The sequence below is a fragment of the Heterodontus francisci genome, chromosome 29, assembly GCF_036365525.1.
Source record: "Heterodontus francisci isolate sHetFra1 chromosome 29, sHetFra1.hap1, whole genome shotgun sequence".
NCBI classification, from domain to species: domain Eukaryota; kingdom Metazoa; phylum Chordata; class Chondrichthyes; order Heterodontiformes; family Heterodontidae; genus Heterodontus; species Heterodontus francisci.
Genome location: NC_090399.1, coordinates 5042987 through 5056137, shown reverse-complemented (window position 1 = coordinate 5056137; position 13151 = coordinate 5042987). Strand labels below are relative to the sequence as shown.

Here is a 13151-nt window from a genome sequence, read left to right as displayed (position 1 = left end):
AATGGGTAGGAGTTTCTGAAATATGGTCAACAGAACTTCATTGATCAGTATGATGTTGGTCCAAGTAGGAAGGAGACATTACTGGATCTGCTGCTGGGAATGAGGTGGACCAAGTATAGTTGGGGTAAGTTTGGGTAAGAGTGGTCATTATATCATAAGGTTTAGATAAGTAATGGAGAAGAGCAAGGAATCATCGAAAGTAGAATTTCTAAATAGGAATAGGGATAATTTCAATGGGGTGAGAGGGGATCTAGCAAGGGTAAACTGGAGCCAAAGAATGGCAAGAAAAACTGTAATGGAACAATAGGTGATCTTTAAGAAGGAGACCTTTCAGCTACAGGATAGGTGCAAAGAGGGCGAAAGGTAGGGGAATCAAATGCAGGGCTTCTTGGCAGACGGGATAGAAAAAATTATGAAACAAAAAATGAGGGTGTGTGATGCATGTCAAGTGAACTCTTCAACTGAAGGGGGAAATGAAGAGGAAAATAAGACTTGCCAAAGAGAATGTGATTACAATGGCAGTCAACATAAAAAGGAACCCAAAAAGCTTTTGCCATCATGTAAATACTAATTGGGTAGTAAAATGCGGGGTGGATCCTCTTCAGGAGAAACAGTGATATATGCTTCGAGGCGCAGAGCAAAACAAGAATATTTGATGAGTAGTTTGTATCCATTTTTGGGAAGCAGGAGAATGCTGACAATATTTCGGTGGAAGCAGAGATGGTAGAGGTAATAGATGGGGTGAAATTTGATAGACAAGATGTACTGGAAAGGTTGGCTATGCTTCGTGTGGCTAAGTCACCTGGATCAGATGACTTGCATCCCAGAATGCTTAAGGAAGTGGGGTGGAGATAGCAGAAGGCGTGCCATAATCTTCCAATCTTCCCTAGATATGGGAGGTGCCAGAGGTTTGGAGAGTGGCCAAGAAAGGGTGTAAGGCCATTCTGAGTAACTACAGGCCAGTCAGTATAACATCAGGGTGGGTAAGAAGGTAAGGTTGTATAAACAAACATCAGGGAAAATATCAACAGGGGCTTGGAGAGGATTGGGTTAATTAAGGAGAGGCAGCACCGATTTGTAAACGTCACATATGCTTGACTAATGAGCAAAAATACAATTAGAAGTAAGAGGGTTGATGATGGCAATTCAACAGATGTTGTCTACATGCTTTATAAGATAGCGTTTGACAGAATACCACATAAAAGGCTGGTTAACAAAATTGAGGCTCATAAAATAGATGGGTCAGTGTCAGCTTGGGTAATAGATTAGCTTAAAGATAGAAAACAATGAGTCATAATAAATGGTTGTGTTTCAGACTGGAGAATGGCAGACAGGTGTCCCCCAAGATTCATTGCGAGGACTACTGCTTTTTTTGATATATTAGCAGAGATCCACAGACATTTGCGGTAAAATTAGCAGCATTATTGCAACAGTACTTCAAATACAGAATTTAGAACCATGGAAAATGACGGCACGGAAGGAGGCCATTCAGCCCATCGCGTCTGCACCGGTTGCAAAAACTAATCCCACCTTCCAGGACCTGGTCCGTAGCCTTGTAGGTTACTGCACTTTAGGTGCATGTAGTTTAGGGCTTCTGCCTCCACCACAGATCCGTGCAGTGAATTCCAGACACCCACAACCCACTGGGTGAAGTGTTTTTTCCTCATGTCCCCTCTAATCCTTCTACCAATCACCTTAAATCTGTGTCCCCTGATAATTGACTTCTCCGCTGGGGAATCAGGTCCTTTCTGTCTACTCTTTCTAGGCCCCTCATAATTTTGTACACCTCAATAAAGTCCCCCCTCAGCCTCCTCTGTTCTAAGGAAAACAACCCTAGCCTATCCAATCTTTCCACATAGCTGCAACTTTTAAGCCCTTGCAACATTCTTGTAAATCTCCTCTGTACTCTCTCCAGAGCAATTATGTCCTTCCTGTAATGTGACCAGAACTGTACGCAATATTCCAGCTGTGGCCTAACCAGCGTTTTATACAGTTCCAGCATTACATCCCTGCTGTTGTATTCTACATGTCAGCTAATAAACGAAAGCATTCCATATGCCTTCTTCACTGCTTTATCTACTTGTTGCTCCATCTACCTGTCCTGCCACTTTGTTCCATGACCAAGGTTTTCTTGCCGCTTATCGCCAAGGAGAACGAGTTACATACACGGGAGAGACAGAGGGTGCAGAGGTGATTTGCCAGAATGGTTCTAGGAATGAGGAATTTAGCTACAAGATTAGGTTGGAGAAGCTGGGGTTGTTCTCCATGGAGAAAAGGGACTTGAGGTGTAGAAGATTATGATAGGATTATGATAAGTTGGACAAAGAAAAGCTGTTCCCATTAGAGATGGTGGTACAAGGACTAGGGGACACAGATTCATGGTCTTGGGCAAGAGATATGGCGGGGAGTCGGGCTTGTGAGGAAGAACTGTTTAGCACTGTGAGTGGAAATGACCTGGAAATCACTGCACATATGGGTGGTGGAAACAGTGATGAATATTTTGAAAGCAAATTGGATGGCACTTGAGGGAAATAAACCTGCCGGGCTACGGTGATAGAGGGGAGGAATGGGACTGACTGTATCTCTCCACGGAGAGCCGGAATGGACTATATAGGCCGAATGGCCGTTATGACTCTGACGTCACCACTACACCACCCATCCTGTATGTTGAGGGGGCTGCCAGAGTGGAAGGACCTGGGGTGCATGTTAGCAAATCTTTGAAAGCAGCAGGCCAAGTTAATACGGCGGTCAAGAAAGCGATTGGGATAATTGGCACTGTTAATGTGGACATTGAATACAAAAACAAAGAAGTCATGCGAAACCTTTACACATCACTGCTTAGGCCTCAGCTGATATATTTTGTACCATTATGGCCACTACACTGGGAAGGCCATTATGGTCTTGGAAATGATGCAAAGGAGTTTTACCAGGATTATACAAGGAATGAGGGTCGACAGCTATTTGTAGAGATTGGGGAAGCTGTGATTGTTCTCCTTAAAGCAGAAAAGAGTTAAGAGGAGACCTAAGTGAGGGACTCAAAATTCTGAGGGGTTTTAATTGAGAAAATCAGGAGAAACTGTTTATTCTGTCAATGGTTCAGAAACCAGAGATCATCGATTTCAAATAATTTGCTACTGTAATGGGTCATGAAGCAGCTGCTCATTGTATTTATCAAACTAGATTCAGAACCATCTTCATATCCACTTGGTTGGTTGAAGGAGACATTAATATAACTCTTTTTGCTTTCCCATTGCCTTCTCAGCACTTCATGGAATAACATGCTCAACTTCATATTCTGATCTGACAGTTTGTATTTAATGACATTAACCTCAGGATGACCATATTTAATGTTCCAGATAGCACGTCACATCCTTCTGGTCTATGACACTATTCCCGAATAAGAGATTCACTTTTATTATGCATTTACCAAAATGGTAGTGGAAATCTGGAACCCACTCCCTCAACAGAATAGATGCTAGGATCAATCAATTCCAAATTTTCTAGACTGAGATGGAGAGATTGTTATTCATTGAAAGTATCAGGGATATGAAGCAAAGGTGGGTAAATGCAGTTTTTTTAAAATTCTTTCATAGGATTTGGGCATCACTGGCAAGGCCAGCACCTGTTACCAATCCCGAACCGCCTTTGACAACTGAATGGCTTGTTGGGCTATTTCAAAGATCAACCACGTCACTGTGGCTCTGGAGTCACATGTCGGCCAGACCAGGTAAGGACAGCAGATTTCCATTCCTAAAGGACGTTAATGAACAATATGGGTTTATAAGATAATTGATGATAGCTCCATGGCACCATTACTGAGAGTAGTTTTCAATTACAGAAATTCATAAGTTAATAGAATTTATCAATTAATTGAATTTAAATTCTACTAGCTATCATGGTGGGATTTGAGGTACAGATGAGTCATTAGCTAACTAAATGGCAGAACAGACTCGAAGGACTGAATGGCCTCCACTTGTTCTGATGCACCATCCTATGCGGACAGCCATGTTTATAGTATTCCTATAAGCCTCGTGCTTTGAAATTGTTTATTCCTAATGCATTTAGCATTCACCTTTATGCAGCTTATTGGAGATATGACCATCTATTGGTCCCTAATTTACCCTGGTTAATGTTACCTGGTTCTTGTACATCACCCACCTGTCCAGATTCCACTCTTTCATCAATGTCATGTGGGATCACATTTCCTCCTGACCTTCTCCCTCCGATCCAATTTAAATGCTTCTTGTAGTAACTTCAACATACCAGTTCCATTGTTTTTATTTGGTCATCTCTCTTTTTTATCACAAGAACACTGGATATGTTACTGGACTAGTAATCCAGAGACCTGGACTAATGATCTGGAAACCTGTGTTCAAATCCCACCACGGCAGCTGGGGAATTTAAATTCCGTTAATTAAATCAATCCGGAATAAAAAGTTAGTATCAATAATGGTGACAATGAAACTACTGGGTTGTCGTAAAAACTCGTCTGGTTCACTAATGGCTTTTAGGGAAGGAATTTTACTGTCTTTACTTGATCAGGCCTTTGTGACCCTGGACCCACAGCAAAGTGTTTGACTCTTAACTGTCCTCTGCAATGGCCTAGAAAGCCACTAAGTTGTATTCAAGAAGGCGGCTCACTAACAACTTCTCGAGAGCAGTTAGGGATGGGCAACAAATGTCGGCCATGCCAGCGGCACGCACGTTCCCTTGAATTAATTAAAAAATATATATACTTTGCAAAGTGCCATTATTATTTTTGCAGGTTGACAATTATTCATATTTGTGATTTTCTTTACACAAATTTCTCTTTTTCACTGGAACACTAAGTATAATGAAGAAAATTACCTTGATTTTTTCGTCCATCCTTGCATGGGAGGTTTCAGAGCCCTTCTTTATTTCGTAGACTGTCTGTTTGCCCTTCCTGTTCCTTTTATTTATCTTCAAGAAGCACAGACCTATCGCTAGGTAACCAACTCCTCATCATTGCCACACTCATCACAACTCACCTTCCTGCAACTGGAACCTCCCTGCACCTTCCCAACTGCACCTTTGTCCGAACCATGTTCTCTTAATTCTCAACCACGTCTTTGTCATGACTTGGTCTTCTGTATTAGGAGATGGTGCTTGATCGAGTTGAATGGCTGAACAGGCTCATGGGGTTGAATGGTCTACTCCTGTTTCAATGTCTGCACATTGTTGTGGCTTTCTCGGCGTCTTTACAAGTGTTGTTCCTGTCGTCAGCACATCTTATATTATCTTATGTGCTTGGTTTCCTCCAGCACATATTTCTGTTTCTTGCTGACCCTGTACCTATTTGTAAAAATCCCTGCCAAAACTCCTCAGTGATTCAATACTGAGTACCAGTTCGCCCACTTCAAAATTATTCCAGTACTATCCACTGGTCTTTGCTAATTAGCTTTACAATTGTTTCCTTCCATTAGTGCTCATCCACTCCTCTCAAAGACCCAAAACTATTACTTTAGGTTTTTAGCAGCTGATATCAGTGAGTTACTCAACCTTTTACGATTGACTCTTGTGCTCTTTCATGCAGCAAAGTTGAGCCTTGTTGAGTTATTTGTGCACTGCCACTGGCCCGTTTGAGCACTGCCAGTGGTCTGCTGTGGGTTAACATTCTTGTTTTGTCTATTTCAGGAGAGTACATCCGAGGAGCAGAGGAACAACACGTTCTCCAAAAATCACTGAGCAACATTATCAAGTAGTATATTGAAGTGTTTGTTTTATTTTCTGTTAAATAATTTATATATTTACATTATTAGTGAAGAGGACGATCAGCCAAACATAGTGGAAGGCAGTCAGTCTCTGGGAGAATTTAAAGGAGCCTCCCAATATAGTGTGTGGAGACTTATAATAGACATTCTCAACTCTGGTATGGAGATCTTTTCCTGTCTGCTTATGTAATCTATAACATCCTCAAACACCTTCACAATACCAGACAAGAGGACAAGAATTTAAATATTATTAATCCCAAATTCAACTAAGGAAATAAATTAAATGGTAGAATGGAATGTGCCTGATTCCTGGCTTAGAATGCAACTATCAAATAATCCAAAGTATTTCTGAAGCAATCGATCAATCTAATCAATTCATTAATAAGAGGCACTGATCTCAATCACTGAGCCGGTCACAGTGGCTTCTTTCATGGCTTAAAACTGGAAAATTAATGAACCTGGATATTCGCAATGAGTTGCTGAAATCATTTTTGAGTGATAATACAGAAGAAACTTTCATCATGATGCTCAGCTGTGCTGGATCTTTCAGTGCAATTCACACAAAAATGGCCAAATCAACGTCAAAGATGGAGGATTTTCCAGCTTAAATTCCATCCAGTGCACATAGTGTTTCAGTGATATTTTCCGTGAGAAACCAGCCCCGCCCATAGAATTGGCCACGCCCCTGGATCGAATTAATCACCATGACTAGTCTCTGCTCATTGTGACTGTTTGGGGTTTTCGAGGTCACTTTTCGTTACACTGGTTTTTTTTCATAAACGGGTTTTGCCGCCCAATGCACCCACACTCCGCCCATTAATAGCTCAAAATTGCAATTCGGCATTTTGTCTACAACGCAGTTCCTCGGTTTGCAGATTACTTGGCTTCACCCAGACAACACCGACCCCCCAAACAGGCAGGTGTTCCTGCTGCCCATCTCGGGACCTAACCGAAGCTGGCGATTTCCAGGCAACTATCAAGATGTTTACACCAGGCGGGGGCTCTCAAAATCAGGCCAGTTACGTCATGACGGGTCTTATATGGATCCAGTGTCTGATGCAAGGCTCAAATTAGTAAAAAGCAGCACGTTTAGTTTGTTTCTGGGATTGAATTTAGCACCGAATTGCCTTTTGAAGAAAGTGCTGCTTCTATTGTCTAGTTTAATAACAGCGCTTGTCAGCAGAGGTGTTTCACTGATTCATCTCAAACACGGCCATGTAGCGCCACCTTCCGCCTGTGGAGCAACATTACAGGCAGGAAGGTCACCGGGTTCCTGCAGTTCACAGCTCATTCTACCCACTCAGTTCCTCTCTACAATTCAGCTTCTATTTGTTTCTTCACTCCTACGACTTCTTTTCCAAATTTATATCCTAGTGTTCCCTTGTATTTCTTACAATTAAAGATGTCGAACCAGAGCAGTTCAGTTTGAAACTTTCTACATCCCACAGAATCAAACTTCTTTTACTTCCCAGGTGTCATTGACAGTTCGGGCCATACCCTCGCCTTTATTGTCCACTCTCTATTCTAAACACTCCAGACACTGGAATGTTCTGTTCATTTCCATCCCCTGGGTTTTGCCATGTTTCTGATATTCCCACCTGTTCCCTTCTGATTTCACTTCTATCTGGTTCCGTTTTAACTTTTAACTTCCCTCAAATTTATTTAATTTACCGGGTCTCGGATGGTTTCTTTTATCATGTCCTTCCCACTGGTGTTCTATCTCACCCTAGTTCCTCTCCCCTGTCCCTCTTTACCTTTAACTTCTCAGCTGGAGTCTGTGTTTCTCTTGCTGTATTTCTGCCCGGGTTTTAATTCTCCTCTGTCTCTGCGCCCCGATGATTCTCCATGTTCTTGAGGTTTTTATTTAATTTGACAGGAGTCTCTGGAACAGTTGCCACGAGTTTGTTCCACTGCACCGATTAAACAAACAAATATCACCAACAAGACATTGTCACTCGGTTGGAACCGCCCTGACCTCAGGTGACATTTGCAGCAGCCGCACCACCTGGGACTGAGACCGACGCCCAGTTGATTCTGTGGGATTTAGAAAGTTTCAAACTGAACTGCTCTAGTTAGACATCTTTAATTGAAAGAAATACAAGGGAACACTAGAATATAAATTTGCAGCTGGCAGGAGGCAGGGAGACGGTGTGAAATTATGGGATGGACCTGTTAGTGTTAACCCTGCTGATTGTCAGCGGTGCTGAGTTTTTCCCACCGTCATTCAGCCCTGGATAGAAGAAGGGAAAGATTCTCTCTGTGAAAGTGTGGGTGAAAGTGTGGAGATGGGACATGTTGCCTGCATTGTAAAATGACACCTGTCCGCCCTCATAGTCCAGGTAAATCCCGATCCTCTGGGGTTGCACACTTGGGTTTAGGCAAGTACATGATGGGGAGGTGAGAGCAAAATACCCTCTGCCGGGATTCAGCCCCACAACCCAATATCCGGTCTCAGGCCTTGGGTTAATATCCCCTTTTCTCTCCGCAGACTCTCGGGACACTCCCATCTCCCACCAAGTCTTGTTCCCCACCTCCACCTCCCAGTAATGTTTCCCAGATGTGAATCCCTCCGATCCCAGGACACAGAGCCACCAATCAAACCTCTCTGAAGTGTCAGAGAGAGGCTGTCGTGTTTCTCCATTTCTCACACTTGTGCGGTCCTTAGATAGGGTGAGCTGTGGATTTGCTGTGTTCGGATCCAGAGTCAGAGAGGCTGGAGCTGGGAGGAAGTTAAAATAACACAGTCAGTGATTTCGTTTCTTGTGATTTATTGTAGCATGTTCTTTTTTAAGGTTCTCTGGGTTGTATGAAATCTGTAACTCGAGGGTTTACTTCCTGGTATTGATTTACCTAATTTTTGGCCCCCACTCAATGCTGCAGTGGAAGCAGTGGCCATAGATAAAGGCCCAAGGATCACTGGAGACATCGTGGGGTGACAGGGAAAGACAGTGAAGGTGGAGTGAAAAGACAATGGTAGGATGGGACGATGGGGGGGAATGGTGGAGGACCATTTTGGACTCTGGAAAACGGACCTCTCGCCTTACCAGTTGGAATGGAATTGTAGAATGAATGTGCCGGCTCTTTGCAAGAGCTGCATAATTCATTCCCACTACCCTGCTTTAGTTCCTATGGAATTTGCTTCCACTATCTTTGAGGACGTACATTCCAGCTCGTCTACGATTTACTTGGAATCTGAGCCCTCCAGTTACTGATCACTTGCCAGAGAAAACAGCTTCTCCTTATCGACTCGGTCAATCCCCTCCTTTTTGAATACCCGTTACATCCCTGTTTAACAATCCGAGCTTCTCCAATGCCTCCACATAACTCAAGTCCCTCATCCCTGGCAGCATCATGATAAACCTCCTCTGTAACCTCTCCAATGCTTTGACATCCTTCCTAAATTGTGGCATCCAGAATTGTACACAATATTCTAGCTGAGGGCTACTTCAAGTGTCCATGGGTGCAGGAGATTGCACCCTGAAATTGGCTCTATTTAAAACCTGTATGATGAAAACCACATTCTATACTCTGGTTTGCTAACCCAGAAAGTGCTCTGTAGACACTGGATGCAGAGATTCAGTTGTATTTCTAGGGCTTTCTTTTGCCTCTAATATCTTGCTCTAATCTTGATCCATTGTGAGGAACTCTGAAACTACTGTCTCTCCTGTTGCCGGACCACAGGAAAGATGTGATTAAGCTAGAGAAGATGCAGAAAAGATTCACAAGGATGTTACCAGGTTTGGAGGGCTTGAGTTATAAAGAGAGATTGGATAGGCTGGGTCTGATTTCTCTGGAGCGAAGGAGGCTGAGAGGGGACATGATAGAGGTATATAAAAGGATGAGAAGCATAGATAGGGTAGATAGCCAGAGTCTGTTTCCCATGGTAGGGGTGACTAAAACTAGAGGGCATAGCTTTAAGGTGAGAGGGAGGAGGTTTAAAGGGGATCAAAGGGGTAATTTTTTAACACAAAGAATAGTGGGTATCTGGAATGAGCTGCCTGAGGAGGTGGTGGAGGCAGGAAAAGTAACAACATTTAAGAGGCATCTGGACAGGTACTTGAATGAGCAAGGCATAGAGGGATATGGAATTAATGCAGGCAGATGGGATTATTCCAGATAGACATTATGGTCGGCATGGACGCAGTGGGCCGAAGGGCCTGTTTCTATGCTGTGCGACTCTATGACTCTATGAATATAAGATATTACCAGGGTTAATGGAGTCTATCATTTCTCTCCACGCTGTGTACTGTAACGGGCCTTTGAACTTTCCAATAGACAGGGCGGCATCTGCTACCGACATCAAAAGATGGTCATCACTAATCCTGTAAATATTAAACCGTTGATGTTATAAATTGACTATAAACACTTCGAATTATTTTACCAAATTGTACAGTTTCAATAAAGAGCATGTCCTACCTTCTTTTCCGACAAGCTTCCTCCTGAAATAAATAAAACAAAAATCTGAGTAACAGAAACGGCAAAAATGACACCAAAGCTTTTACCAGTTACTGATAATCTAAATGTGGGAAATCAGGATATAGCGTCTCTTTTTCTCACGTATCAATGACCTGGGGTAAACAAAGCAGAATTAAAATGTTTGCGGCTGACACATAACTTGGAACTATAGTAAAGAGTGATAAGGATTGCAGCAGACTTCAGGAGGTCAGAGATATGCTGGTGATATAGGCAGATGAACTTGATTGCAGTGGAGTGTAAAGCGATGCATTTGGAAGGAAAACTGTGGAGAGGCAATGCAAACTGATTGGGCTAATTTGAAGCGTGGTGAGGGGGTTGGGTGGTGCAGGAACAGAGAGATCTGGGAGACCACATACACATCTCTTTGAATCTCTTTGAAGGTAGCAGGACAAACGGTTGAAGCTATTTTTAAAGGCATTCCTGGAATTCTACCGTCAGTGTGGAGACCCGGTAGTTCGGTACCAAGAGCAGAACCGCACCGGAATAAAAGAAACAATTGGGTTAAATCCATTTCCAATTATTCAGTAAATACTGCAACTATTTCAAAGTTATCATCGGCTGTTTTGTGACTGTGAAGTTTCACTGAACTGACCCACAATATATTCCCTCACCTTCAGAAATATCAGCTCGTCTCTTTGCTCCATCTGTTTCTGCAACTTTGAAAGCTTCTCCTCAATAGAATTTAAATTCTCCTGAATAACTCGAAGATTTTTCTCCATTGGTTTTAGAATCCTCTCCTCTTCTTCCCTGAGATCTCTGAGTAAACTCTGCTCTTTCTCAGTGAGAATCTGATGCATTTTAGTGAACTCGGATGTGATGTGGGTCTGCAGACTGCTCGACTGTTTCTACAGAATGAAATGTGAAACAGAATTAATGTCCCGCGATAAAGGGAACAAAACTAACCGAGATCCCAGAAAATCAGCACAGGGAGACCTTACCCTAACTTCAGAAATCATCTGTTTCTGTTTCTGTTCCGTTTCCAGAACCATCGATTTCTTCTCTGTGAGAGAATCTAAGGAAGATTTCTGCAGACCCTAGGATTCGGCGAGAAAATCACAGAATAAATGTGTTTAGACCATGAAAATGTGATAAAATAATCAGGTTAATCAAAGCTGTTTTCTTTTACCTTGTAGATTTCAACAGCCTCTTTAATGGTCAGGAATCGGTGGCCTCTGTGTTCCCAGGAATCCCGACAAGTGTAACAGATCAATTTCTTGTCAGTTTCACAAAACAGCTTCAGTTCTTCCTGATGTTTCTCACAGTGAAATTTACTTTCCTTCTCTTCCGGATTCAGCTTTAATTTTCGAGCTTTCTCGGCCAGACTCACTAAAGCCCGATTTACCCTGAGGTTTCTTTCCAGAAATTCCTCTCGACATTCCGGGCATGAATTTGTCTTCTTCTTTTCCCAACACTGGGTGATACAGGAGCAGCAGAAGTTGTGTCCGCACTCCAGTAATACGGGATCGGTGAAGAAATCGAGACAAATGGGACAAATTGCCTCCTCGGCCAAACTCTCAGTCTTCAGTCTGGAAGCCATTTTCACACTCAGCTCTTCCTGATTCAAACTGATTTCAGTTTCGATGTTACTGTGCTGCCGAACACATTCAGTTCAGAGATTTCCCGAGGAAGTTCACTGGCATGCTCAGGGAAATATAATAGAATCCTAGAATAGTGACAGCATTCAGTGGTCATTCAGTCCACCCACACCCACCTCTTTTTTCCGTGGTCCTGCATATTCTATATTTCCCCTAGCGGAGAGGTCAGTTACCGGGGGGTACAGATTTAAGGTGTTTGGTCGAAGGATTAGAGGGGATATGAGGAAGCACTTTTTAACCCAGAGGGTTGTGGGTGTCTGGAACTCACTGCCCGGATCAGTGGTGGCGGCAGAAACCTTCAACTCATTTCAAAGGTACCTGGACCTACACCTGGGATGTGGGTGTCACTGGGTAGGCCAACATTTATTGCCCATCCCTTATTGCCCTTGAGAAGGTGGTGGTGAGTTGCCTTCTTAAACCGCTGCAGTCCATAGGGGGTAGATACACCCACAGTGCTGTTAGGAAGGGAGTTGCATGATTTAGACCCAGCAACAGTGAAGGAACGGCGTTATACTTCCAAATCTGGACGGTGTGTGGCTTGGAGGGAAACGTGCAGGTGGTGGTGTTTCCACGCATCTGCTGCCCTTGTCCTTCTAAGTGGGTTTGGAAGGTGCTGCCTGAGTAGCCTTGGTGCGTTGCTGCAGTGTATCTTGTTTTCCACTTGCGAGTAATGCATTGTGGATGCAATAAGTTTCTGGGATGGGTTGAGACGGTATATAAACGCAAGTCTTTCATTGTTACAAAATGCACGGCTGCCGCCTGCTGTCAGAATATAAGGGCTGCATGAAAGAATTCCCCATTCAAAATGGCCCAAGAAGTCGTGACTGTCTTTGAAGGTTCACAGACACGATGGGCCGAATGGCCTCCTTCTGTGCTGGATCATACTATGATTCTGATGTATTTTTATACTTGGATCTGATCAAATCCACCTTCTCAAAATTGATTCAATTTAATCCATTGTTTGATTATATGTTCCATGGCCATCATTGAGAAAGATTAGCGAGGAAATGTAATATTAATATCTACAATTATGAGGGAATTTACACACATTAGGATTTCCCATTAATGAGCACGTTTTGATCTATGCTGCAGTATTTAACTGGCTTTGAATTGAGCTATATAAAGCAGTATGATGGACATCAAGGCACTGTTGTCCCAACAGAGCGATTTAATTCCAGTAATGGTGGAGAACTAGTGATTGGTGAACTCGGGAATGGAACAGGATCGCTGGAAATCTGAAATAAAAACAAAAAAGTGCTGGAAATACTCAGCAGGTCTAGCAGTATCTGTGGAGAGAAACAGCGATAACGTTTCAGACCTGTGACCTTTCACTAACCTGAAATGTTAA

General features: G+C 42.9%; 2 protein-coding genes across 2 annotated transcripts in view; one reads left to right on the top strand and one right to left on the bottom strand.

Moving 5' to 3' along the window:
• Positions 1-13151, top strand: part of LOC137345658 (zinc-binding protein A33-like) — a 366777-nt gene that overhangs the window by 157836 nt on the left and 195790 nt on the right.
• Positions 5745-11758, bottom strand: LOC137346082 (zinc-binding protein A33-like). The gene is made up of 6 exons (XM_068009378.1): positions 11335-11758; positions 11147-11242; positions 10820-11053; positions 10149-10171; positions 9939-10054; positions 5745-8451 (listed from the first exon to the last, which is right to left on the bottom strand). Exons 1-6 carry the CDS (start codon positions 11743-11745, stop codon positions 7889-7891), a joined length of 1443 nt encoding a protein of 480 aa, XP_067865479.1. The 5' UTR covers positions 11746-11758; the 3' UTR covers positions 5745-7888.

Bases quoted from the DNA above. Each gene is read 5' to 3' on its own strand.
- LOC137346082 (XM_068009378.1), bottom strand. From the start codon at position 11,745: ATGGCTTCCAGACTGAAGACTGAGAGTTTGGCCGAGGAGGCAATTTGT. The intron at 10,172-10,819 runs GTGAGGGAATAT...TATTTATTTCAG, and splicing joins ACGAGCTGATATTTCTGAAG to GAGGAAGCTTGTCGGAAAAG. The intron at 8,452-9,938 runs GTAATATCTTAT...ACTTCCTCCCAG, and splicing joins GATAGACTCCATTAACCCTG to CTCCAGCCTCTCTGACTCTG.